Below are 27,871 nucleotides of genomic sequence, written 5' to 3' on the forward strand. Positions count from 1 at the left end.
CATGGCAAAGGTTAGTAGGGGCTGGGGACTGTGATCGGGCTTTGCAGGGTTGGGAGGCAGCGAGGACCAACTCCTTTCCTAGCTCTAACCAGCCCTGTGGTTCTGCTCCAGCCTTGCTCCCCTGGCTAGGGGGGATCAGCCCCTGTGCAGAGCTGGGTTGCTGTGCATCATCTCTCTCTCTTCCCCATGGCCAAGCTGTGCCTGTAGGCCAGGGCACGATGCATGTGGGGGGGACATGGTGGGCTGCACAAGCACAGACCCCATGCTTACATATGGGAGGCAGTATCCCAAACACGGGAAAGGGAGGGAGATCAGTGCCTTTTCCCAGACTTCTGAGGCTACTGCAAAGAGGGGCACAGCAGCAATGATGATGGAGATGACACAAATGGCTCAAGAAGAGGGCAAGGCAGTTGGCTCCATCTCCGTGGCTCCAGCCCCTTGGGGCTGGCTCTATGGCTTCTATCCAGGTCATGCTCACCCCACGAGCTCAGTCCTGCTCAGGGCCAAGCGGCTCAGTGATGCGGATGTGGACAAAGAGCGAAGAGGGCGGGATGCTGGTGCCATCCTTGGAGAGGAGATGGATGTGGCGGTAGCCTGCATGGGGGACACCGAGGCTCTGGCTGACCGCTGCCCCCCCACCCTGCTCTCCAGCACCCAGCTGAGCCCCCAGACACCGTTGCAGGGATATGCTGGGCCCCACCACTCACCGGGTTTGATGTTGGCAAAGGCGAGGGTGAACTGGCCCACAAAGTCATTCCTGGAGGTCTTGTCATAATCCTCCACCACAAAGCGGACGAGGGCCAGCTCAGGCACATGGAGCTGGAACTGGAGTGTCTCATCCCAGTGAGGGTTAAACCCTGGAAAGGGAGAACGGGTGCTGGGAGGGCAGGGGGAGGCTGCCTGGGTGCAGCAGGGTCCCTTGTACCACCATGGGGCTCACCATTGTTCTCAATGTATTTGGTCTCCTGGCGTGCCTGGTCCGCAGGGACTCCATGGATCTCCACACGCACCACTGGGTCAATGACTTCTCCATCCTTCCTGTTGGCCACTTTGGGCAGCTGCTGCCCACTGATCACCTGCAGGAACAGGCAGGGACCACATGAGCAGCCAAACCAATCTTCTGGGAGGCTGCTCAGCTCCAGCACACTGCCCAGTGATGTCCCCACCTGTCTGGGACCAATAGAGACAGTCACAGCTCCACAGGGTCTCTCCTCAGCCCCATACCTGGATCGTCAGGGTGATGGGGCCAGGGCCCTCCCGACTGCTGGGGTCACTGGGATTGAAGAGAGTCTCCTCATTCCTCATGAAGGGTGGTTTGAGTACGTAGCCGCAGCGGCCATTCTGGCTGAAGAGCCCATCGCACAGGTCCATCTCCGTGCCAGCTGTCTGGAAGTTCAGGGCCACTGTGGGAAGGTGGCAAGGGAAGGGTTCAGGACAGCTTGGAGACAGTGTGCCCTTCTTGGAGCTGAAGATCATCCTGTCCTATGACCGGAGTAGTGCAGGGCTGCACTGGGGGACAAGGTACTGATGCCTGGGTACCCCCAGGCTTCCCAGGGCAGAGCAAGAGCCTGCAGCCAGACCTGCAGCTATCATGGTAGCTGGCTCCAGCACAGGTGTCAATGGTGCCCTTTGGCACAGGAACCAGGGCATCTTCCCCAGCCCACAGCCTTGCAGCCCTGACGCCCACCAGCCATACCGATCTGGCACCCCACGTTCCACATCTCCTGGGGGTTGTAGTTGGAGGAGTCAGTCCGCATCCCGCTGGGGTAGATGCGTGTCAGCTGCCAGGCGTTGTGACGCACAAACTCATTCCCTAGGGATGGAGCATGAGGGCCACTTGTGGGGCTATTCCCTGATCTGCACCCACGTATCCTGCCCTCCCTCCCTCCCTTCAAGCATCCATCCATCCATCCATCCATCCATCCATCCATCCATCCATCCACCTGCCAGTTCTTGTCTCTTTCCTCTCCCAGGAGCCCAGGCATACTGCCTTGCTTTTTAAGCCAGTGACCCCCCCTCACCCACCGGAGCCAAAAGCAGGGTACAGCCCTGCTGGACCCCCTTTTCACAGAATCATAGAATCATAGAATAGTTAGGGTTGGAAAGGAACTTAAGATCATTTAGTTCCAACCCCCTTGCCATGGGCAGGGACACCCCACACTAAACCATGTCACCCAAGGCCTCATCCAACCTGGCCTTGAACACCACCAAGGATGGAGCATTCACAACCTCCCTGGGCAACCCATTCCAGTGCCTCACCACCCTCACAGTAAAGAATTTCTTCCTTATATCCAATCTAAACTTCCCCTGTTTAAGTTTTAACCCGTTACCCCTTGTCCTGTCACTACAGTCCCTGATGAAGAGTCCATCCCCAGCACCCTTATAGGCCCCCTTCAGATACTGGAAGGCTGCTATGAGGTCTCCATGCAGCCTTCTCTTCTCCAGGCTGAACAGCCCCAACTTTCTCAGCCTGTCTCCATACAGGAGGTGCTCCAGTCCCCTGATCATCCTCGTGGCCCTCCTCTGGACTTGTTCCAACAGTTCCATGTCCTTTTTATGTTGAGGACACCAAAACTGCACACAATACTCCAAGTGAGGTCTCACGAGAGCAGAGTAGAGGGGCAGGATCAGCTCCTTCGACCTGCTGGTCACGCTCCTTTTGATGCAGCCCAGGATACGGTTGGCTTTCTGGGCTGCAAGCGCACACTGAAGCCGGCTCATGTTCATTTTCTCATCGACCAACACCCCCAAGTCCTTCTCTGCAGGGCTGCTCTGAATCTCTTCTCTGCCCAACCTGTAGCTGTGCCTGGGATTGCTCCGACCCAGGTGTAGGACCTTGCACTTGGCACGGTTAAACTTCATAAGGCTGGCATCAGCCCACCTCACAAGTGTGTCGAGGTCCCTCTGGATGGCATCCCTTCCCTCCGGCGTATCAACCGAACCACACAGCTTGGTGTCATCGGCAAACTTGCTGAGGGCGCACTCAATTCCACTGTCCATGTCACCGACAAAGATGTTGAACAAGACCGGTCCCAACACCAATCCCTGAGGGACACCACTCGTTACCGGTCTCCAGCCGGACATCGAGCCATTGACCACAACTCTTTGCATGTGACCATCCAGCCAGTTCTTTATCCACCGAGTGGTCCACCCATCAAACTGATGTCTCCAATTTAGAGACAAGGATGTCATGTGGGACAGTCTCGAACGCTTTGCACAAGTCCAGGTAGATGATGTCAACTGCTCTGCCCCTGTCCATCAGTTCCGTAGCCCCATCATAGGAGGCCACCAAATTGGTCAGGCAGGATTTCCCCTTAGTGAAGCCATGCTGGTTGTCACCAAGCACCTCCTTGTTTTTCATGTGCCTTAGCATGCCTTCCAGGAGAATCTGCTCCAAGAGTTTGCCAGGCACAGAGGTGAGACTGACTGGTCTGTAATTCACCGGGTCATCCATTTTCCCCTTCTTGAAAATGGGGGTTATATTTCCCTTCTTCCAGTTGTTGGGAACTTCACCTGACTGCCATGATTTTTCAAATATGATGGACAGTGGCTTAGCAACTTCATTTGCCAGCTCCTTCAGGACCCGTGGATGGATGTTGTCAGGTCCCATGGACTTGTGTACGTTTAGGTTTTTAAGAGGGTCTCGAACCAGATCCTCTCCTACAGTGGGCCTAGGGTCTTCATTCTCACAGTCCCTGCGTTCGCCTTCCAAGACTTGGGTGGTGCGGTCAGAGACTTTGCCAGTGAAGACCGAGACAAAGAAGTCATTAAGAACCTCAGCCTTCTCCAAATCCAGGGTAGCCAGTTCTCCCGATACCTTCCAGAGGGGGCCTACGTTTTCCCTAGCCTGTCTTTTACTTGCTACGTACGTATAGACAGGGAGGGAACCCCAGTGTCTGGGGGCTCTAGCCCTACATCTGAGGAAGCTGCCTGCCCCCTCCACCCTGGCCTGGTCCCCTAGTGCCATTGCCCCCTCCATCTCACCAGCATCCCGGATGAGCTTCCTGGCCTTGGCCTCAGCGAGGGAGGAGATCTCGGAGGGCCGGGAATGGCTGCGGGCCTCCTGGAAGCCCTGGAAGGACACGCTCTTGCAGTAGACGACACAGTCGGACAATGCTTGTGCCAGGCTCTCCTTGTCCTTCTGCAAGGCAGAGCTACATTGTGTCCCCATGGATGGAGATGGGAGCGTCATCTCACAGCACTCAGCCAGGACAGGGGCTGTAGAGCCCTGAGCAGCTGGGGATGTGCTCCGGGTGGCAGCATTCCCACCATGGGCAGCCTTCCTGCCAGGAATGAAACAAGCAGGTGACAGCCAACATGGTGCTACCACAGGTACACTGTGCAGAGGGCATGGCCGGGGGCAGAAAGGGCTGTCCTCCCTGCCTGGCAATGGCCCTGCAGTCCCTGTCTCTCAGCACTGGGATGTCACCATGGCCCATAGCTGTGTCTAGGGCTCAGTAATCCCAGTCAGTCCCCAGCCCGGGCCACCCACCTTCACCCTCCTCCTCTCCTCCTCTGCCTCTGCCCCGTTGTCATCATCGGACACATCGGGCCCCTCATCCCCTGGGCCATCCAGTGTGTCCTCCAGACGTCCAATCTTCTTCCCCTTCAGCAGGATCTTGTGCTTCAGATCCTGCAAGGTGAGGATAAAGCAGTAGGCACCTTGGGGTGCCCATCACCTCCATGGGATTTGCTGTCATCTGGGACCCTGCACTGCTGGGAGCCAGCACCACCCGCTCCCTTCAGCACCCATGAGGGAGCAGGGTAGGAGGGCTCTACTCTGCCGTCTGGTTCTGCAGGGCGTGGGGAGACAACCTTAGGGAAAGCTTTGGGACCCACTGTGAACATGAGGATACAGCATCCCCAGGGTCCCCGAGTGTTCCAGCAGAGCAGGAAGATGCTGGGACAGAGGTGTCCTTCCATCTGGACAGCAGAGCCACCTCCTCAACCCCACTGCCAGGCAGGACAGCAATGCCCAGTGCAGATGCACTGTCCCCACCTCTGGGGATGGGAGCTGGGTAGGAACGCGCCCATCAGTGGTGGTGGTGAGGAGCTGTTCCCCCAAGATGGTCTTGAGCTGCTGGGCCAGGACCTCCTGCTGCTCCATGCTGCAGTGGTTCTCCAGAGACAGAATCACCGGATAGTCCGAGGTCTATGGAGCAACGTGCACATCCAGAAATCAGCATCAGTGTGGTTGAGAGCTCTCACAAGAGCTTTGCCCAGGTGTAATCAGCGCCAGGATGGAGCCCCTTGAGTGTCCTTGTGTTCCCTTGAGACTTTCATACTCCTCCAGTCCCCCAGCATCTCCCATATCCCATCTCACCCACCTGTCTCCCAGGTCCCATCTCACCCCTGCACCCCCAGCAGACTGTCTGCACGAGCCCCCTTCCTCTGGCACAGCACAGTGCAGGGCTGTGGGTCAGACCTCCCAGTGCTGTCCCCTGGGAAAGGGACACAGCCACCTTCTTCCCTGTGGTGGGGTCAGTCCTGCTGCACACCAGGCGTGTGAGCCTCAGCACCACTCCCCCTCCAGAGAGACATCACTGCCCCAAATCAGAGCCACATCCCCCCCACACAAAGGGTCACCCAGGACACACAACACATAGGGGAAGTGCCCTACCTTGAAGGCGTACTTGCCCAGGGTGCTCACCACCTCCCGGAAGGGGATCTTGGAGGTGAAGGTGTGGCCATGGTACACCATGGGCTCCCCATTCGGCCCATCCCAGCAATCCACCTCCAAGCACCGGCAGCCCCGTTTCAGAGCCCTAGAGGTGAGTTACCAGCCCTGGGACCATGCACCCAGCCAGGACAGCAGCCGCCTGCTCTCCCCTCTGCCTGAGGGTGTCAACCCTACAGGGATCAGGTGAGAACAACGAAGTGTGGGGATGCTGCTGCATGCAGGGCAGGTAGAGCTGGGTTCAGGATTCTCCTTGCTCAGCGTCACATAGTGTAGCCACAGGGGTGTTGGACCACAGAGGAGGCAAGGGAGCTTCTGGGTTTGCCCCTTGGAGCTGCCTGGGGCACAGCACTGGAGCAGGAGGGTGCTGGGGGGCAGCTAGGAGGGAACAGCCACTTTACCTGATGTAGCCCTCGATGCTGCTCTGGCCCCGGATCTGGTCCTCTATCAGGTAGGTGTTGTGGGAAGAGGAGATGAAGTAATGGCAGAGCGGCTGGCTCATGTCCTGCCACAGCGCCTGGTGCCGGGGATTGAAGATGGAGCCCTCCGGGGAGCAGAGGTACATGAGGAACCCATCGGCACTCAGTGCATGGCGAGCCCGGGCTGCAGGCAGAGGGGGAGGTTCAGTGACAGCCAAGGGCCCAGATGGGGTAGGATGAGGGCAAACAGTGCTGCTGATGGCTCCTGGCATCCCCAACCTGGGAGGCACAGCTGCTGCCAGAGGCTGGGGCACAGGGAAGGGTGTCCCAGGGCAGTAACAATGAGAAAGTGGGCAGTAGACCCAAAGCCAGAGCTTGTACTGCATGACTGGTCAACCTTCTACACCAAACTGGGCCAGGAATGGGCCAGAAAAAGGGGAACTGCACCCAGATCACACCATGAAGTGGCTTCCCCCTGTGCTCACCTGCAGCAGGGTGGGGCTGGGGGTGCCCCTGTTGTGAGGCTGTGGGTCTCAGCCCCTTCTTCCCCCCATGCAGAGCAGAGCCTTTTTCTGGGCTGACTCTCACCTATCTCCGACGGTTCGTACTTGTCAATGAGCTCCATGGCCAGCTCCTCTGTGCCCTCGTTCTCCAGCTGCTCCTGCCGCAGGAAATCCACCAGCTCCAGCAGCGTCAGCTTCTTCCCATCCTCAGAGAAGTCCTGGAAGAGGCTCAGCACCTCCTGCCGCTGTGTGAGGGCCTTGTAGAAGAGCACGAACTCTTCCCCTTCCAGCGTTCCTGACTCTGACTTGTCGGCAGCCTGCAAGAGATCTTGCTCAGCACCCAGCCCAGAGCAAAACAGGATGTCCTGAACACCCCGTGGCCCCCAACGGAGGGCACAGAGACTCCATGCCAGCAGCAGTTGTAGGTATCAATGAATGCATGGATGGGTGGATGGATGGATGGGTGGATGGATGGATGGATGGATGGATGGATGGATGGATGGATGGATGGATGAATTGGCAAATGGAGAGCTGGGTGGGTAGAATGATAGATGGATGGCTCCATGAATGGAGAGCTGGACAAACAGGTGGAGGGAGGAAGGGATAAATAGATGGCTGGTTAGCTGCGTGAACGGATAAATATCTGGATGGACAAAGGAACAGAAGGGAGGAACAGCTGCCTTGGCTGGTTGGGTTGACAGGTAAATGAACAAATGGGTATTTGTCTGGGTAAACAGGTAGTTGGGTGAAAAAATGGATAGATGGATGGATAGATGGATGGATGGATGGATGGATGGATGGATGGATGGATGGATGGACAGATCAACAGAAGAAAGTGACCACATCCTCCTGCAGGAAGGTGTTGTGCAGCTTATTCCAGCTCCTTCAGGCCCTCCCCAGCCTGCCCTGGCCCTCTGGTACAGTGCTTACCTGGAAGAGTCGCAGAGCATGATCCTCATTCATGTCCACATTCATCATCTTGAGGAGACGCTGCACCTCCTTGAAGTTCATGCGCCCATCCTTATTCTTGTCAGCTTTCTGGAACCAGTCACGAATCCATGTGCAAGAAACCAGGGCAGATGTTAAGGGAAAGGACCTTGGCTAAGACAGATGGAGCTGGGGAGCACCAGAGGGCCTCTTTTCCTTTTTCTTGGGCTTTCCCTGCCCTGATGCAGATGGTGAGACCCAGAAGAGCTAAGAACATGGTGGGGCAATGCTGAAGATGCGGTGGCTGAGGGATGGCTGGAGATGGGGAAAGGACAAAGCAGGTCGAAGGAGGTGATCCTGCCCCTCTACTCTGCTCTCGTGAGACCTCACTTGGAGTATTGTGTGCAGTTCTGGTGTCCTCAACATAAAAAGGACATGGAACTGTTGGAACAAGTCCAGAGGAGGGCCACGAGGATGATCAGGGGAATGGAGCACCTCCCGTATGGAGACAGGCTGAGAAAGTTGGGGCTGTTCAGCTTGGAGAAGAGAAGGCTGCATGGAGACCTCATAGCAGCCTTCCAGTATCTGAAGGGGGCCTACAAGGATGCTGGGGATGGACTCTTCATCAGGGACTGTAGTGACAGGACAAGGGGTAACGGGTTAAAACTTAAACAGGGGAAGTTTAGATTGGATATAAGGAAGAAATTCTTTACTGAGAGGGTGGTGAGGCACTGGAATGGGTTGCCCAGGGAGGTTGTGAGTGCTCCATCCTTGGCGGTGTTCAAGGCCAGGTTGGATGAGGCCTTGGGTGACATGGTTTAGTGTGGGGTGTCCCTGCCCATGGCAGGGGGGTTGGAACTAAATGATCTTAAGGTCCTTTCCAACCCTAACTATTCTATGATTCTGTGATTCTATGACTGGGTGTGGAGGGCAGAGCAGTGCCTACAGGAAGGATATTGGTCTATCTTCTCCCTTTGGTCCATGCTGGCGGCCACCTCTATGAGCTGGCGCAGGCCCTGGACCCAGCACTGCGCCTCCTCAGCTGAGCCAGCAATGAGGTCCAGGTTACCCCGGCGGCCGTAGAAGACAATGGTGAAGCAGCACTCGGGGGGGAACTCCTCAGCCAGGCTCTGCAGCACCTCCGACTGATGCCCTTCCCGCACTGTCTCCACATCACTAATGGAGACTGGGGCAGAGAAAGGGGAGGCCTGTCTGTGGGTGACAAGGACTGCAGGGCAGGAGACACTGCACACAGACATCTCTGCTTCCAGCCATCCCTTGTTCCTTCCTTCCATCCATCCATCCATCCATCCATCCATCCATCCATCCATCCATCCCTCCATCAACCCATTGAGCTACTCATCCACCCACCCATCCATTCCTCCACCCACCCATCCATTCGTCCACCCACCCATCCATTCTTCCATCCATCCATCCATCCATCTATCCATCCAGCTACTCATCCACCTGTACCTCTGTCTGCCTACTCCTCCACTGGCATGCTAGAGCTTCCACTTGTATCAGCTGCAATTCTACTCAGCCCCTGCAACCCATGGGTCCTGCTATGGACAGGATGCTTCATGGAGAGGTGTGGGTGAGAAGAACCCACACATGCACACAGAGCCTCTCTTGAATGCCCCAGCACCTTTTGCAAGCGTGGCTTCAAGAACCTCCATACATTCACCTCCCTGTTCACTCTGAACCGTACTGATGGCCCCATGGCCAACACACAATAGCCACTACTCACACGCAGACTCAGTTTTGCCTGTCCTCTTTGACTGGTACCAGATGGTCATGCAGTCTTCCTGCAGCTTGAAGTATCGCTGCTTCTTCCAGCTCTTGGACTTGACTTTGCGCATCAGTGTCCCTTGCTGCATCTGCTCCAGTGTTTCTGTGAGCTGGATGCCTGGTGGCAGCATGGACTGCATCACTGAGGGTGGGGAAATCCAGGTACCTTGCTCCCTCTCATCTCTAGGACCCCACATGGTCCCTTGATGTGGGATGGAGGAGGGAAGGAGCCCAGATAAACTCCCTTCACCACAGGAGGGGCAGAAGGCAATTCCCCATCAACCCTCCCCATCCACCCTCAGCACTGCCAAGCCCAAACCCCAGTGACCGCAGTGTGGTAGGGATGCTCCAGAGTGCAGCAACCCACAGGCCAGATTTGCCCTGGCTTAAATCTGGGTGTTAGGGTGCCCTGCCCTGCACCTCCCTCCGCCGGGGCACTCACGGGCGTTGCACGGCAGCGATGCCATGGCTCTGCCTCCTCCACACTGGCGGCCGCTGGGGAGGGAAAGGAAAGAGCTGCTGAGGGGAGCGAGGCCAGACCCCCCCCACTGCACCCAGGTCCCACCCGGTGGGCTCCTGTGTGCCCATGCAAGGTGCGTGTGCCCCTGCGCTTGTCTCTGCTGGGTCACTGCCTTCCTGAAGTGTCGGGTTCAGCCGCTGTGCTCATCAAACATTAATCTGTGTTACCGGGAAGCCGGAGCTCAAAAGGTGTCAGAGGAGAACAGAAAAACCTGTGAGCGTGTGCTGGAGTCCTGGTGCTCCCAGTCTCTGCTCCCAGGGGACAGACAGCAACAGAAGCTGGGAAACACTGCTCTGGGAGTGCCCAAGAGCAGCCCCCCCACCTGGGAAACAGCCCCCAACCAGCACATTTGGAGGCAAGGCTGTGGGAGCAAGGAAGGGGGTGCAGAGCAGTGACCCTCAGCTCCCCCGGCCCCTTCTCCCTGAGGAACACCAGCACCACAGGGCTGTGACTGCAGTGGCAGCGTACAGGGAGTGTGCTGCAAAGAGTGGGACTATAAATACAACTGGACTGACAATAAGGCTTTGATTAGGCTGTTAAGACTTTAATTAGACTGACAAATCGCTGTGCCTGTCACCCGGCTGCTGGAGCTGGGCCCATGAGGAGTGGATGCTACAGCCAGTGGGATGGGATTTGGGTGCAGAAAGGGACTAGGGGTACTTGGGTGAAGGCTCTGAGCTGGGCACAGGGGTGGCAGCCGTGTCCCAGGCCCCTGACTCAGCACCAACACTGGCGGTGTGGGGCTGGGAATAGCCAGTGCCGTCAGTGTGCAGGCAGCTGCCAAGCCCGGCTGCCAGACCCTCATGTGCTCCAGGGCCAGACAGCAGCCGTGCCCTGCTCAATGTAGGGATGGCAGGGCTGATCCCAGCACAGCGCTGCCCATGGCAGTGGCCCCACTCGGGGGACACACCAGGCACAGAGCTGGCAGTGGCTGTTTGGCTGTCCCAAGGGCATATGAAGATTGCCTGTCCACACTCGTGTGGACCTCAGGTGTTGCTGGAGACACAGAGTGGCTGGGGTGCCATCCTCACTGCCTCACAGCAGTGCTCTCAGTGCCTGAGCTTCAAGCTCCCAGTATAAGCCCTTTATGCAGGGCTCAGACTGAAGGAATCAGCTACAGTGCCTGCATTCTCCACTTCCAGTGTGACAGGGGTACCTGTCAAACTGGACCAGAGATTGGGGTGCCTGCACCCACAAATAGGGGGCTAGCACCATGCTCCTCTTGTGCCCTGCAGAGTGGGTGCTATGATGCCTGCTGGTTTGCATAGCCCCAGCAGTGCCCCTCACCACTCAGCGCACTCTCAGCCCCCTGCACCCCACGGCCTGTGGGGACGCAGGGAACAACCCCATCTGCCTGCTCCCTCCTGCCTCCTGGCAGCACTCAGCACAGCCACTTTGCAGGGTCACAGCTCCAGGTGCCCACTTACCCCGTGGCTCCTGTGCTGCAGCAGGCGACGGGATGGAGATGTGGGTGTTTTGGGGAAGCTGGGGTAGAGAGAGAGGAAACAAAGGTGGAGGAGCAGGGAGAGAGTCTGGTCTGGGGTAGAGATGGGCTTGGTGCCACCAACGGGTCCATCCTCTCTGCACCCTGCCACGCATCTGTGCACAGTGGCAGTATGCAAGGGAGCTGCTTGCAGCCCCCAGGCCCATACTCACAGTAAGATTTTGGAGCTAAACTGATCTCCCCCCGTGCTTGCCATTCCCGGCTCCCAGCACAGCCCAAGAGCTGCCAGCCCTGCCCCAGGCACGAACCGCACCTTCCCCACACACGCAGTAAGGAAGAGGCTCTCCCTCCCAGCACAAGGAAGATCCCGGGGGCGAGGATGCACGGACGTACCCGGCTGTTGGGCTCCGTGCCTCCAGTCCGGAGCAGCCCGGCCCCACACAGCCTGCCTCGCCCCAGTCTGAGTTATGCTGTCTAGGCGAGCGGGACGGGAGCCAGGGGATGGAGAAACCCAACCCGAGAGTTTCCCTCGGGGCAGCTGCCTCCTGCCAGGGACCTAGGGCCAGCCCCAGCACCTCAGCACACACCGACCCACCGCAGCTTTCCTCCTGGGGGTGACAGTCCCCAAGAGGAGCTGGAGGGGCAGCGGGTGCGAGCGCTCCCAGCCGCTCCAGTGCACAGTGCCCTGGCGGAACTTAACGCCACCATGGGGGGAGCCGTGCCAGAGTAAGGAGGGATTCCACTCCGGGCACCCACCACCTTCTATGCTGCCTTGCTGTGGACACAGACTGCCCGTGTCCCGGCGCTTTGCTCAGCCCCACTGCCCCGCTCAACCTTCCCACCCGCCCCAGGACACGCAGCGGCACCCGGGCACCGAGTCTGACCTATGAGGCGGAACCAGATGGCTGCTGGCGGGTCGGAGGGGCTCGGGGAGGGGGTCGGGATGGGGCAGCAAAACACCTCAGAGGGTGCTGGGGTGCAAGTGACAACTAAAGGCAAAGCAGACAAACCCCCCGGCGCTTCTCCCTCCACCCCGCGCCACCCGCCCCGCGCAGCGCTGCCTGAGCCGGGAGTCCCAGCCCTCCCCGCCGCCCCTCTCCCACCGCAGGAGCCCGGTCCCGGCGCGGAAGACGCGGCGCGCAGCGCCTTACCCGCTCTCTGGTGCCGCTCCGCTCCGTCGGTGCTCCACCGCCCGCGGCCGCACGGGGCCGGGGCTGCCCGCCCCTCGGCAGCGGCAGGGCGGCGAGCCCGCCCCTGGCCCCCCACCTCCCGGGCGCCCCGGGCCCCGCACACTCCGGCCCCGGAGCCACCGCCTCTCAAGGTCGCCTTGGATTAAGGTCACGCCGGTCCCGAGGTGAATGGGGGGGCAGAGGCGGTGGCGGTAGCACCCTACGGTGTCCCCCTCTTGGGGCCGAGTCCCCATTGCCACCCTCCGGCACAGCTTGTCCCAGCTCAGACCCGCCTGCATCCCGACCTCCACATCCACGAGAAAAGAAAGCCCCCAGCACGGCCCTGTCCCCTTCCTAGGACACGATGGTCGACAGACTCCAGGGCCAGGCCCCTCCAGTTGGGAGACCCAAGACTCGAAGAGCAGGGAATGGTTTGAGCATCCCAGGGCATGCAGGCTGGGGATACAAGCACACTGAGGCAGGCTGAGCTAGGTGCACAGGCTACAGGACAAAGACCAAACCTCAGGTGGCCGATGCTTTAATGGACCTGGACCCCAAGAGAGTGTGGCAGCACTTGCACCCACACTGCAAATCAAGAGGGAGCATTGCATCCTCCCCAGAACCCCTCCTCATTACCTGCTCCAGCAGAGATGGAGTGCCACAGGAATGCAGCCAGCTCCTGCCAGGAAAGGCCACGCACTCCCCAGCTCACATCCCCAAGCTAGCACAGCCCCCTCCTTTCCCCCGCCTGCAATAAATCCCCCCCTTCACCGCTTGCCCTCCCCAAGAGACCAGACCAGGAGCAATTTGTGCTAGCTGGGGTTTTATTATTTATTAATCCGAATTTAGAAAAGAAACGAAACAAAACAAAACCCCAAAAGCATTTTCACACCCTGTCAAGGTCAGGGTGGAGGGAAGGGGAAAAGAAGGCGAGGATTACAAAATGAGACCCCGGGGGCAAGGAAGAGGCCGTGCTCTGCCCTTGTTATGCAAGGCTGTGAGGGGAGGAGGGAGGGAGGGAAAGGAGATGGGATTTAAGACAGTGTTGGCACAACACCACAGATGATCAGCAAAATGGGCTACTGGCGGAGGGGGAGAAATCAAATAGCTGCCCAGGCTCGCCTGCAGCCAAAACAGGCTCCGCTGCAGCAGAGCCCGGGAGCTCTTTGGCTGCTTCTGAGAGCCCAACTGCAGCCGAACAAAGCCCTCGGCCCAGGGAAGGCAGATACGCAGTTGCTGGTCCAGTTTAATTGTGGTGGGGCCAAGGCAGATGCCAGGGCAGGTTTGAAAGCTGAAATGGATGCACCCGGCTGGCAGAGGAGCTGCAGAAGGGGGGAAAGGGAGGGGACCAGGACTGACAGGCACCTAGCATGGAAGCCTCATACCTGGAGCCTGCAGGATGTTGCTCCCTGTGGCAGGGGTTCACCAGCTGACCAGCCACAAGGCAGGTTTCCTACGCTGGGCTCCGTTTCACAAGCCAGACAGTAGCCCAGCTGCGCAAGAGCTAGGTAGGAGGCCAGCAGACATCAACCCTCTGCTGCTGGTTAGCTGCAGGAGCATACTATTTACAGCACAGTCATGCTGTCTTCTTCTCTAGAGCCCTGGGCAGCAAGCTTATGACACGCAGGTAATCCACCCCTCCTCCTGAGGCGAGCAGCGGTGGTGCTCTGACTCCAGCCACTGCCTCCACGCCAAAGGAAAGGAAGAAGCTCACTGCACCAGCCGGGTGCAGAGCCAGCAGCAAGGATGTGCTGGCAGGGAAGAAAGCTGTTCCTGGGCTACCTGCAGCCGAGTAGCAGTCTTAACAGGGAATAGAACAACTGGATCGGCTTTTATTCAGCTCATTCGTCTAAACAGATGTGTAAACAAGAAGTGACAAGACCTGGAGGGACGTGGCGCGCACCCCTATGTCACACACACCACTTGGGTGGAGGCTGAGCTAGCTGGAAGTAGACATCTGTGCTACCCCCTGCCTGGCAGTGGGGGGTGAGATGCCAGCCAAGCCTCCCGGGGAGGCAGGGATCCTTATAGATGGGTTTGAATTGATTTGTTTCTTGGTTTCTGAAGCTGTAGCATCAGCATTTGCTGGTGTTGCGATCCCCGGAGGTGTGCTGCGCCACTACAGAGCAGCCCTTTGGCTGGGTGGGATGGTTCGACAGGCTGGCAGCCGGCTGGCGTGCCCGCTTTGTTGCAGAAGAGGTCACCTGTGCCTGGTTCTTTGTAAACCTGAGCTGTTTCTTCTTCGGTCCCCCACCTCTCCCAGCAGTCATTGCGGAGGAAGCGGGATGCCCCGTGGGTCAGTGACTTGACCCTCCTGCAGGTTCTTGACAAGCTGAGCCAGCCAGCGTTTGGTGGTGGTGTCATCCTTCAGGACCTGGGCGAAGGTGGTGTCCTTCAGTTGGTCAGGAAGGCACTGCCTGAGAGCTTCACGTGCCCTACATCAAGAGACAAGAAACGGGGCCCAACAAATAAACTCACAGGGGCAAGAGGGGAACAAACCCCACTGGGGAGACCATGCTCCTTTGCCTGAGGGTCTCCCTGGCAGGGCCAGCTGAGGAAAGCACCAAGCAGCAGCACCACCACAGCACGTGGTGCTCAGCCAGCCAGCACAGCTCCCACCCCGCATGTTGACCCACTGAGCCAACCCCTGTGTCCTGACATCCATCAGTCAAGAGCGATGTGATGCCAGGAGAGGCCAAGACAACAAATACATACCCAGCAGCTCTGGGCATGAAACTAACTTGTATTCTCTCAACTGAATTTGAACTTCTGGCTACTACTAACAGCCCTCACAAAGCAGAAGAGGGAGAGCAAAGTGCACCTTCCACCCCAGTCCCTCCCTCGTATCTCATTCAAGCTACATTTGAGCTCAGGCAGTCGTAACCTGCACAGCTTGAACCGGCACAAGCCCCAACCACTGTTTCTTCCATGTACCATAAAAGCTCCTGAGACTAGCAATACAGAACCCAAACCCCAAGTAAACCCACCCATTTTTCACACCGAGCTAAAGGCTGACATAAGGACACATGGGAACCTTGACTCTCCCTGAGTGAGCACCGTGGAGAAGAACTGCACTTCCCAGGGAGCAGGAGAAGACCCTGCCCAAACTCCTAAAATGTTTACCTGGGGTTATCAGAAAGGCGAAGGTAGCAGCGGACAACATGTTTCAGTAGCCGTGCCGATGGCTCCTTGGACAGCTGCAGGACCATTTTACCCTGTTTGACAGAGGCCAGTGCCACCAGTTAAAAGTCTTTTTACAAACAGCTTCACAATCAGCAGAGAATGGGGAAGACCATTAAATTACTCACTCTGGTTTCCCCTGCATCACAGCCTATTACCTCTCAGCTTGATACCCCATATGGAGCCCAGTGCTCTGCTTGCCAAGATGCCTTTGAGTGGAGCAGCTAGCCATGGCTTGGAACAGTTTCTCCCAGCATCTCAGAGAAAGCTTGTCTCATCTCTCTTTGCTTTTCACCTCCCCAGGACTGCTTAGTGGTCCAACAATCTGCTACATTAAAGGCAACCTGGGGCTTCCCCCTTGCGGAGGAAGGTAAAAGTAACCCAGATGCTTTAATAAGCTCAGGCTGAGTCACCCCATGAGGTGTTCTCCCAAGCTCTGCAACACTCCCTCATCTGTGCTGCCTTCATTTCAACACCCTTCTAAACCATTACCAGCAGCCTGAGAAGCCATGCCCAAGGACTGGGCCCACCTACACCATGTACAGTAAGATCCACATCTGATCTTATGCACCCAACAGTTGTACTCTCTCTTTCAGCTACATCCCTCATTAACCCATTAGTAGGAAGCAAGACCAGGGCAGATGTCCCCAGCCCAGCCCCCACATCTCACACTATCTAGATCTTTGCACATAGTTGCACCTTCAAATGCACCCAGCCTAGAGAACAGTGCTGATGCCTTCACATGTCTGCTTTGAAGGACTTTAACAATCTGCTTCCACATGTTTAGGAGTCAATTAGATCTGCCCAGTGAGGTTTTTTCCTGTAAAACCACCTTGGCTGGCACTAACAATCTCTCTCATTAGCCAAATTCACCTGTATTGGGATATTCAGGCAGTGAGCAATTAGCAGGCCCCCTCGTCTGCCCTTTTGCAAGCTTCCTGCTCTCAGCAATTCCCCAGGATACCAATATATCTTCTAAATAAAGAACAACAACTCAAAGAGTTCCTCACACAGCTCATGGATGGGAAATGCTAACTTCATCTTGTAAAAGCATCTAATACTAGTGTAACATGTTACTCTATTATCAGCAGACAAGGATGTAACTCATCACCCTCATGAGACAGGAGCACACTATCCTGATTTTTTAAATAGAGAACAGAAATGTCTATGAACTTTTAATCTTTCTCCAGAGCAGTATGGAACATGAATGATGCCAGTGCTTCACCCAATGGTGGGATTATCCCACAGCGAGGACTTCTTCCATGCTAACACAGCTTTATGTGCTCACATTCTTCTGTCTTTGCGCCATTCCCAGCCACGGATTCTTCCTTGGCCTTCCCTACCCCAGGGTTTCTAATTTCATCCTTCACTTTGCCCCCGAGTCAGACATACTTTCATCAAAGCAATCCTCTTCTTGAATGCAAAAATCATACATATCCCATTGGATATTATGGACATCCACTCCCAGTCATTCATGTTTTGCTGTTTGAATTAGGAGGAAACACTTTCTTTACAATTGGGAAACAGACAAATACTTCAAATGAAAGCATTAACATTTAGGCACAGAACCAGCACTGCAAAGAGCTTAACTTAATGCTGCATTTTCTTCTCCTGAGACTGACATTTAAAAAGCAAACAACCAACAAATCACACACAAAAGCAGGACAATAGCTATTCTAGGGCAGACATGTATTCCCCTTGGCAAGCTCAAAGATAATAAAGCTCAAGCTGGGGCTATTACTCCTGGATGAACAATTATGAGTACCCAAGCTCCTCCTTCACAGGGGAAAGGGAATGGGCAAAAATAGTCTGTTCTCTCAGCTTCCCAAGACAAGAATTAGAATCATAAGCAGCAGCTAGTAAGACTCAGGTTAAAAGAGAAAAAAAAAGGAGGTTGGCCTTCCAGGCAGCAAACAGGAAACCCATGAAACAACTTGGGAAAGGACACAATGGAAGCAAAAAGTTTCCATCAGTTCAAGGGGAGGACAGGACAAACACTGGGGGTTACTGCACAGAAAACCCACAACTGGCCCCAGAAATTCAAAGGTAAAAATAGCTGCAGGACTGTTACAAGGGCAAGTATCATGTATGTTGGCCCTGCTTTTACTCCTTCACTCAACCTGCTGCTCTTCTGTGGGAGACGGAGATGAGAAATGGATTCACGGTCTGAGCTGTGTGGTCACTCTTACATAAATAATTCACATCCAACCAACAACCCTGAAACCTCCTTTTCTTCTCTGGAGGTGTTTACTCAGTTTATCTTGGGGACTTAGTATATTACAACTAATGCATTCTCTTGGCACACAAAACAGAGATACACAAAGGAAACACGCAGAAGCGGAGAGCTACAGTGTCACAAGCAATAAGCCCAAGACCTCTTTGCCTCCCTCGTCTTCTGCTCCAGGCAGAGAGCAGTGAAGTAGCTGGGGAAGAAGCTGGCTGCTACAGCATCTTTTTTTTTTTTAAATTCAAATCCAAATATTTTAAAACCAAATAATCTTACCAGTATCATGGCAACATGGGAAAACCGCTCGTAAGTCTGACAGATATATGCCAGCCCTGTGTCATCCAGGAGGATTTTCTGAAGAATAAACGTAGCAACCTAGATGGGGAGAAAGCAGAAAAGAAAGCATACAAACAACTTACCTATCCTGAAAAGGACACCCTTTGTGTTGTGTTCTTTTCAAGGCAGGCCCAGAGCTGAAAGGCCTTTTAGCAGACAGCAAATGCTTTACTCAGTGAAAGTTTAAAGCCAAAGAAAATGCAGGACACTACACAATGTTTGGCATCTCTGGCTAAAGAAAAGAGATGGATACAAAACAGCATGTACAAGACAACTGGATGTAGGTTGTGTAAGTCAGCAACTACTACCAGGCTGCTCAGGACAGCCTTGGGATTACAGCCACACTACTCTGGTCACAGAGCAAGAAGCAGAAGGATCTGCCCCTTGGCCCTGCAAGCTGATTTCAGTTCTCATCTTAAGGGTTACTGATTCACCCTGAGACACATGCCTTCCTGGAAGAACCTCAGGCACCTGTGTCTGCAGGCTTCATCAGAGAAGCACACACAGGCTAAAACCTTTGGCCAGCCTACTTGGGTCATCAGAGCAGTCTAACCACAGATCTGAACTCATGAGGAAAAGCAGCCCTGGATCAGAGGAGACAACAACCTGGCCTAGTGCAGTGAACATTCCCATAACTGCCACTAACAGCTGCCACCCAACCTCTGCACTCTGCATCTACAGCATTTGTTCTCTCAGGCCAAGGAAAGTTGATCCAGTTCAGTCCTAAAAGTTACTCCTCAGGGCTGCAAAGGAGGGAACGGGTGCTGAAAGCTGACAAATGTTTCCCAGCCGAACTACTGAGCTCAGGAACTCCAGTTTAGTCATTTTGGTTTGGTTTTTTGAGGAGGTAAAAACCCCACCCAGAGTTACCCCAACATCTGCAAGACGACACAAGCCAACTCTGCAGGTTACTCGCTGCCTGGTCAGTCATATGGTCAGAGATAAACAACAACTCTTAATTAACACAAAAAGAGTAGGTACCGTTTTGGAGAGTTCACTGCCAGATTCCATAATGCGCAAGCACAGGGGGATAATTTCTGTTGTCAATAAGAAATTTATCACTTCTTGTTCATCAGTTTTCACCAAGGCCCCTGGAGAGAAAAACAAACCCCAAAATCAATAAACGAGAAATTGTTTCAAAAAAATCTCACCTTTCAAAGGCAGCCTGTGCTATGTCCTCCCCAGGAATCAGTAAATCTGAATAGCAGGCTGAGCAACTGTCAGCCTAAATGTGTTGCAGCATGTGGCTGGAAAAGAAATCACTTTGACAGCATAAAAGTAATCAAGCTGAGTTCAGCAGTTGTTTGTTTTTCAGAAAGCATCCTTGGCTGTCCCGCAGTGGTGACACAAACACAAGAGGATCATGCCACCCACAGCAATCTCCGGGAAGAAGTGGATTTTAAGACCCTCTTAATTTATACACTGAGAGATAAATGTTTTGGGCAGAAAAGAAAAAACCCAACATCAAACAACACAATAAGGGGCAGACAGGCCAAATACACCCAAATCAATCAACGACAAATACTCAATGAAAGCCCACTCTGTGCCCACACATTCCAGTGGCTGGTAGCTCCAGTAGCTGGCTGGGCTGAGGGTGAAGGCACAAGAAGCCTGCAGGTGCTTGTATTCAAAGGGAATATATGTCTGGCAATATATCCAGATCAGTGTTTTCCTACTAGTGAGAAGCCCAGTTCCTACACAGAAAAAGGAACCTTCCTGTGTCTCCACAACTGATGAGAAAGGAGCAGGTCTTTCTGTTAATACTACATGACTCGGAGGATCCCAGCAGAGACAGACCTGTGCAGATCTCCATACCCACAGCCTGAACTGCATCCAACCTGGTAAGAAACTAGTGCTCCAGCACTAGTCTGGCTGCTTACCAATCACTCCAAGGCTTGTAAGCCGCAGGTACTCAAATGGACGTGTCTTGCTCACTGTGTGTAAAAAGGGGTACAGGAAGAGAGGGATATGAGCTGCCAGAAAAGCTGACCTGTTGGAAAGGGAGAACACCCAACATGAGACACAAGGAAAACAAAGTGAGCTAACAATCCAGCATCGCCATGCAGAGCCTCAGAATATTCCTGACAAACACTATTGCTACTGCTGTAACAGGCTGTTCTCTGATGGAAAGGTATGAAGTAAATTCTGCACTGGGTGCAGCACAAAACCTAACATCTAAACTGTCAATTACATGCAGCACTGCTTCCAGCTGACCAGGAACAGAGCACATCCTGTAATTTTTATTACCTCTTCCTGCCACCCAGACCCTCTGCTTTGTACATTTACGGTTGCATTTCACCTTACTGGCTCCCATGAGCAGAGACAGTTAGCCACAATGCATGTGCAAAGCCTTTGCATGGCAGAGATCCAGACTAGCTGATACCTACACACTAACACAATTTAAATGTGTACAGCCATCTTTCCCCAAGAGTCCTCATACTGCCTTCTGACTACGGGCGAAATCTGGAGCTTGCTGTGCTACCAGAGGCAGCCTCTCTTGCACAATCATCCAACATTCTTCCTCTGTTTTAATTTTTCAAACTTTAAATGTAAAGGTGAGTGGTGTAAATTTCTTTGGATATCATCTCATGGAAGGTTGCTATTCAAGACTACTTTGCAGCAGCTGAAAAACAACTTCAGCTATGCAGCACTTTCTTCTCAGCAGGATCAGAAGCATGAGATCATGGATCTCTGAACCAGTATCATTTTTTCCCTGCTGACATGGGTTGGACTCAGATTGAGAAAACCTGAAGTTAGGCACTGGCTGAGGACTCCACACATGGCTCTGCTATTGCTCCTTTACTACACATGGTTTCTGGGAAGGACAGTCCTGCTCATTCAACACTCTGGACAGATAGTCTAAGTAACTGTAAGATGCTGTTCTAAATAACTGTAAGCTTATTAAAACAAAGATCTTGCAAACAGCACCCAGCACAAAGGCACCCTTATCTCTGGCTGAGCTCACAGGATCTGCCAGAACCCAACATTTTGGGAATTTCAGGATCTCAGGATTATCCACGGAATGCAATGCATTTAGGACCAGCATAAAGCTATCATCCTGATAATCCGTGCAAACAGGTGAAAGTAGGAGGCAACTGCCTATATTCTAGCTCTGTCCCCCATTCTCCTTCTCCTGGTAAAAAAGAAAAAAGGAGCTGACGTGCTTTTGGAGTCAGACAGACTGGCTGAGCTGTCAGCATCAACACCTCAGAGAACTCATGCACTTGGAAACATTTACCTTGTTTCAGGATGTGACGCAACACACTGCAGCAGAGCTAAAGCATTGCAGACTCTGTTGGACTGATGAGCTGTCAGAGTCGGAGGGTTGATTGATGGATAAATATTTACAATTTCCTAAAAATTAACAGATGAAGAAGAGTTACAGCAGAAAAACATCAGAAAGCTGCATCAAAGCACTTGCCTAGCAAGGAGCTATAGCGACAGGAGATAATAGTCTGCTTTTACCACGCATCACTTTGAAGTTACATGGCAGCTACCATGCTCCCCAGGCAAGGGCAGAGCTGGGTCAGAGTCAATTTGACAAGGAGTCACAGGAATGCCGTCAAACCTTAATTTCAGCAAAAAAGGGTTCATTTGATTTCCTGGCTCTTTACTAGTGTAGGAACTGCTTTGTTTTGAACTTCCAAATCGAAGAGGAATATTGCTCCTGTGCCTAGAGGCAGAGCACACCCACTCTATTCATATTGTAGCTGTTGATACTCTTCTAACTCAATGCAGGAGAAGCAGCTGATTGTGAGAAATCCAATTCAGAAATCTGCCTGCTTCCAAGTATAGCTCCCTTCTAATTTTCCTCATTTGTTTCAGGGACACTCTGAGAGCAGTTTCACATTGCCAATGCTGCACTCTTTTTCTTTCCTTCTTTGAAAGAAATTACTAGATTGGCACTCAGAGACAGCCAGTCATCAGCTGCAGAGCAGTTTGCCCAAAGACAAGCTGAGCCATTCAGTTTCATATGGAATGCAGGTACATTCCCTTGCAAGGATCTCTGGGGCAGTGAGCAGCATTCCCCTGCTTCCCTTCCAGCAAGCTCCCTGCAAGGGCAACCTTCTGATCAGGAAGTGCTCAGGCTCATGCAGAACCAACCAAATTAGAGATCTTAGTAAGACTGTTGTGGTTCTACTATGACATGGTATGAAAATGAGCAGAACGTGGTCCACAGAAAGCTCATACACCCAAGAACTTGCCTGTTCCCCTTCCAACTATTTAAGCTGTCTAACTAGAAATCATGCAGTCTCTGCACACATTGTCTCACTAGTGATGATTAATGGCAAATGGGCTTCTCGAATGTGCTCCCTCACCACATGATCCAACATACACCATTCTCCCAGCAATGGCAATAAGGGACCCCACAAGTGCCTCCCCTATGGACGCGCAAGCTCTGCAATGTGCCGGTGCTGCACCAGGGAATAAAGACAGCATCAATCTTACCCACCTGAAGGAGCGCTGCGATGGTGCCAAAGGAGTGCCACAGCATCGGGGCAAGGTCAGGCACAGACTCACGCTTCTTGCTCAGCTCTAGCAGCGCATTCTCCCGTGTCTCAGGGCTGGAAAGCTCATTGATCCACTGGTAGATCTTCTCACGGTCAACCTGAGCCAGCGCCGTTGGCACAGGCTGGGAGGGAGACAAGAAAACATCAGTCCAAACATTTTACCCAAGTCTCAGCTGAATTCTTCTCACAACCTGGCAGATAAATAAAAAAGGGCCCAAAACTCTCCTGACGGGGGGAGGGAGGAACTAAAGCTGCATTAAGATGCTCTGGATATGGATCCATTCCTTCAATTAGTCATTATTTCTCCTATTGGAAACAAAGGTTTTACTTTCTGGCCTGGCTCATTATGACAGTCTCTCTTAATCCACTTGTCAGGTAGTACCTTGTAACTTAATTCAGCAATGAATGTAAGAGAGTCATGCTGCTGCCTGTCTGTGCCAGCAGAGCTCTTGGGGAGGTCACACATACTTCACATACTTCAGCCAGCTATCATTTGCCTCACCTGCACTTAACACACACTCATTTTGTGTTTCAAGTGCACACTTACACAAATTCAAAGCAAGGCAGATGCTACTTTTTCTCTCAAAAAACATCCATGGCATTAGAAATTGCCAATAGGGTTCACCCAACATATCTGAGAAAAACATTCATACAAACACTATAAAACCCATCACTTTTCCAACATCAGCATGACACCATTTACACCTGCTGCCAGAGATGCCTCATATTCATCCCATGTATCTTGTTTACACGCACGGAAGTAAGAGGGATTTTTCCAAAGCTGATTTTGTGCAAAAATTCCTGTTCAAGATATACCCAGAGAAGGGCAGACCTGTATTCACAGTCAAGGCACATTTTCTACTACTTGAGTGAAATAAAGGATTTCTCTTCTGCCTTTCTTGGAGCACCAGGGAAAGAACAGCACCAAGGCCAACAAGCTTTCAAGCCAAAAAAATGAGGGAGGGCTGGGAAAGAAGAGAAACAGGGACTGTGGGATTGCAGCTCGGTTTCTGTGGAAAGGCACAAGGCTTTCAATGAAATTTGCCTCATGGCTCTGCTGGCACAAGAAGCACTCAAGGTGCAAACAAATGCTCAGCAGGCTTCCTAAGTAAACAGCTTGGTGATTGAGGTACAAAAATTAGAGGAAGACAAACATCAGCATTAGAAAACCTCCTGTGCAAACACTTCCAAAAGCCAGCTCAAAATCTATTCAAACATTCCGCTGTGGTATTTACTACTCAAGTAAAGTGCAGCCCTGTCTGTACACTGCTGCTCCCAAGCTTGCTAGCACACAGCCAGCTCAGCATCCCCACAGCTGTGTACAGCAGCCACATCTGGGAACAGTAAATGGACAGCTTTTGGTTTTATATCAAACCCAGGCTAATTGTGCTGCCCACAACACATGTGAGCAGTGCCTGACCTCACTGACAGCAACGCTGCTATTAAGCAGCTCATCACCCAGGTACTGAATACAAAGGAGTTCAGGAATTGGAAGTGGCTGGAACCAAACCTGAAGCCATATGGCAGAGGCAGGCGCACAGAGCTGCAGGAGGGGTGAAGGAAGAGATCTTAACTTTTGGCAGACACCTCCAGAGCTTTTTCTTTCTATTTCTGCAAAGGTTTTCCTCCTCCATTAATCCAAGTATTGCATCCATAGTCATATCCAAAGAGAGGCTTCCCCAGCTGTGGGATTTCTCTCTCCTCTACCTACTTCCACACCATTAACTTAAATGTTTATACATAAGCCAATGCACTGTTACCAATTCCTATACTCAAGAACCCAAATACCTTTATAGCTCTTCATCTTTCCTCTTGTTCTCTTTTTCCTCTTGTCTACTCAGTTTTATTTGTATTTTTTTTCCAGGACCTCATGCTAAATTAGTAATCCTGACAAATGCATTGCAGTTACAGCTGGGAGTGCAATTCAATGGCAACGCTGACACTGTAGCTCAAAAAGAGAGGGAGGATGAACAGAGCTCATTTGTTTTTATTTCGGATGGTAGTGACAAGCAGTGCAGCAATAATGTTGTTATAATTGTGTTATCTAAAGCTTCCATCTATTTTTCTAGACTCACTGAAGTTTCAATTCCTGTAAGCTTAAATACATCGACCCTTTAAAAGCACAATCATGTGCTTGTGCTCCCTAAAGAGCATTAAGTAGATTTTCCACACAATTAAGTTTATGATGTCCAATATCTGTCTTAGCCAGAACCAACTGTCTTTCACAGGCTCTATAGTTGTTCATCTCAGTTTAAATTGAAAGACTTTTTTTTTTTTTTTTTTTTCCTGATTTGCTACTTTATTGCTGTTCCTCTTTCTCCTTCTGAAACCTAAAATTTGGGAGAGCCCTGAGGTTTACATACAAATCCTGCAAGCTCGGAGACAGAACCCTGCCAGGCAGATTCTCTTTCGCATTCAGGTGAAGCAAAAGTTCCCAACAGTGTCTCAACACAGCACAAGCTGGCCACCTCTGCATCAGGAAAGGCTCTCCTCAGGAGAAACAGCATGATCTCCAACAGCCAAGCCCAACTGCACCTCCAACAACTACATAATGAATTGGATTTAGGCAACTGGCTCTCTTTTCCTAATTGAGCAGTTGCTGCCAGGCACACTGGTAAAAGTACAGGTGAAACAAAGCAGAATGTTGATTAACTGGATCCATGTGCTTTTTAAGGTATTTTGATAGGTCACCAACTCAAAACCACCAAAATGAGCTTTGAACTCCAGTAACTGTGAATTAGCTGATTTGAGTTGGGCCTTCAAACTCTTACTGCTAGTTACAGCTGCATTTATTGCTTTGAACTTGTTTTCAAGCCTCTAGCATGTTATGCAGTCTTCTGCATTGGAATCGAAGTGTCAGCTCTGCCACTGGCTTCACCAATCCTCTGGTTTACACAGCTTTAGCATGACAGAGATCACTCAAAGGAATTCCTGAGCCAATTCATGACTCTCTTAATAGGCAACGTTATTCACTACAGCTCCTAAGCACATCTCCAAAGCCAAAGACACTTTTAGTCACTTTTAGTCTAAGAATACCAATCAACTGTGGTAGGAAATACTTCAATACAGAACTACCGCATGGCATGAATTATGTATAAATTAAATACACATTCAGAGAAGTCCAAATTAAATTTGATTTCTATTCCTGAAATAAGTTGTTAAAACGGTCTTAACAAAGAAATATCCTTTTATAGAGAGATGACTAGGACACAGATAGAGGATTAATGGGAGATACAAGAGTCACACATTTTGACAAGTGCTTAGGAACTATATGACTATAAAAATGTAAATGCTGATTGAGAGAGCTCACTGTGATCTCACACACCTCACTACGCTCTGGAAATTGTCACTTTAAATCAGAAATATTGGCCAGCTTTCAAGTCACAAGCACCCAAACAAAGTGGGAAGACTTAAAAAGTTCTCTCAAGTCCTGCTTGTAAGTACTTTACTCAATACTGTTTGCTTGTTAGTCCATGGAGAATCTTCAGCTAAATTAACCTGAAAAGCTCTGCTGGTCTTGCAACACACCTCCCAAATAAAATATGCACCAGAGACTCAATCAACCCTTGCAATTCTTACACACGCAACGAGCATGCATTTGGAGAAGTGAAAACAAAACCACCAGCCTCCTCAAACGGGAAATAAGATGCAATAACCACATCGTTTAAACTCAGCTTCCATTTCTGAGCCCAACCAGGCCAAAGCGACTGCCAACACTACAAGGTATTGGGGAAAAGGGGGAGTAGAAACGAGCAGCCTCTGCCTCCCCTCCTCCTTGTTGCTTCCCTGAGAAATTTCTCGCCATCTCCTCTTTTCATCAACAAAGTAAAACAGCTCCCAGAGGGCAGAGCAGCGGCTCGGGCGAGGCAGACAGCGTCCAAGCACAAGGAGGGACGGACATAAACCCCGACGTGATACAGATCCGGCGGGAGGAGTACAGCCAGGACACCCGCCAGAAATGCCCTCCTGGCCCTTGACTAAGCTCCTTCCTCCCCATGAGCAGCACAGCAAGGCACAGCCGGCCCAGGGGGGCGCGGAGGAGCCCCGGGACAGCGGCTACAGCACGAACGCGCGCTCTCAGCGCCTCCCGCTAGGACAGGGACCCACCGCCCCGGCCAACCGCGCACCGGGCCCCGCCACTCCACCATCCCAGCCCCGCCTCACCGCGGCTGTAGCCAAGCTGTGCATGGTGGGTGACGCTGCCGGTGTGCCGTCGGGCCCGACTCAGAAAACCGCCGCCATAGACCCAGGCCCACCACGACCCCTCACCCCGCCGCAAAGAACGCTGGGATGGGGCGAACAGGGAACGCTGCGCGCATGCGCCAGAACGGTGCGGCGCCGGCGGGTGAAAACCAAGTGGGCCTCTCTTGCGCATGTGCAGCGGGCAACAGGGCGGGCTGTCGCGGGGTGCGCCGGGAAGGGCGTCGCCGCCGCGGTGACGTGAGCGGGCGCGCGCGAGCGTGCGTCCGTCGCGCGGCGTTTTGGCGCTGCTGGCCAGTTCCCGCCATCCGCTGCCGTTCCCCCCACTTCCCCCTCCCCCCCACTGCCCGGACCCAGCGGCGCCGGGACGCAGGTACTGGGGCTGTGCCCCCCCCTTCCCGCGCCCCCTTCACCCCCCGCGGCGGCAGCGTGCCTTCCTCCCCCTCCCTTCGCGGCGCCTCCCCTCACAGCGGCGCGGCCCGGGCGGCCATGGAGCGGTGGGGCGGGACGGGAGGCGCTGCCCTCGCCACCACCCCGTGCGACGGGGCTCTGACCGAGGACAGCGGGGCCGGGCTGGGAGCGGCGGCGGTGCCTGAACTCGTGCTGCCGAGGAGTGGTGGGGGCGGACCCTCGGCGGTGGCGCGTAGGGGCCGCTTCATTCAGTTATTCCTATTTGACTTTAAAACACGCCCCGCCGTTCTGATCGGGAGTGGGGGCTGTTCCTCGGAACGCTGGGTGGAGTGCCGGGGAGGGGGAACACAGCAGCACAGGAGGGCTCCGAGAACCCTCGACCGGGCCCACCCTCATGTCACGACAGAAACGAGCGCGCTTTCTCTCTCGGGCTTCCCCGAAACTTTCGTTTCCGTCTCTTACAGACTGTCTAGGTCATCTTTTCCTTTCCTTAAGTTCTGTTGAAGTTGCTTCAAGGGTTTGTAAGAGCTTCTATGTCTGGATTGGGTCTGTTTGCTTT

General features: G+C 53.1%; 2 protein-coding genes across 3 annotated transcripts; both read right to left on the reverse strand.

The window, feature by feature from the left end:
- Window positions 1–487: 487 nt before the first annotated feature.
- On the reverse strand, window positions 488–9,781 carry PLCD4 (phospholipase C delta 4; the record flags this gene model as incomplete). Its single annotated transcript, XM_080621352.1, has 15 exons — window positions 488–594; window positions 708–857; window positions 941–1,076; window positions 1,225–1,403; window positions 1,697–1,813; window positions 3,985–4,141; window positions 4,493–4,633; window positions 5,000–5,152; window positions 5,621–5,765; window positions 6,079–6,280; window positions 6,685–6,916; window positions 7,530–7,659; window positions 8,484–8,712; window positions 9,274–9,432; window positions 9,757–9,781. The coding sequence occupies 15 exons, from the start codon at window positions 9,779–9,781 to the stop codon at window positions 488–490; spliced, it is 2,262 nt and encodes a 753-aa protein (XP_080477478.1).
- Window positions 9,782–13,293: 3,512 nt separating this feature from the next.
- On the reverse strand, window positions 13,294–26,972 carry CNOT9 (CCR4-NOT transcription complex subunit 9). Of its 2 annotated transcripts, XM_080620480.1 has the most exons (9): window positions 26,866–26,972; window positions 22,644–22,823; window positions 21,429–21,544; window positions 20,071–20,180; window positions 19,172–19,281; window positions 18,131–18,229; window positions 17,020–17,109; window positions 15,571–15,662; window positions 13,294–14,882 (listed from the first exon to the last, which is right to left on the reverse strand). In XM_080620480.1, the coding sequence occupies exons 1-9, from the start codon at window positions 26,887–26,889 to the stop codon at window positions 14,714–14,716; spliced, it is 990 nt and encodes a 329-aa protein (XP_080476606.1). In that variant the 5' UTR covers window positions 26,890–26,972; the 3' UTR covers window positions 13,294–14,713. The 2 variants fall into 2 exon arrangements, with proteins under 2 accessions (XP_080476606.1, XP_080476607.1); XM_080620481.1 differs by lacking the exon at window positions 17,020–17,109.
- Between the last annotated feature and the right edge of the window lie 899 nt (window positions 26,973–27,871).

This window comes from Psittacula echo (genome assembly GCF_963264785.1).
Source record: "Psittacula echo genome assembly, chromosome: 6".
Classification (NCBI taxonomy): Eukaryota; Metazoa; Chordata; class Aves; order Psittaciformes; family Psittacidae; genus Psittacula; species Psittacula echo.

What these genes read in the sequence shown, in the direction of transcription:
- CNOT9 (XM_080620480.1), bottom strand. Translation starts at nt 26,889, where the DNA reads ATGCACAGCTTGGCTACAGCCGCG. An exon ending in CCATCGCAGCGCTCCTTCAG is followed by an intron (nt 21,545 to 22,643) that starts GTGGGTAAGATT and finishes GTTAATTTTTAG; the next exon opens with GAAATTGTAAATATTTATCC. An exon ending in GCGTCACATCCTGAAACAAG is followed by an intron (nt 20,181 to 21,428) that starts GTAAATGTTTCC and finishes CCTTTCCAACAG; the next exon opens with GTCAGCTTTTCTGGCAGCTC.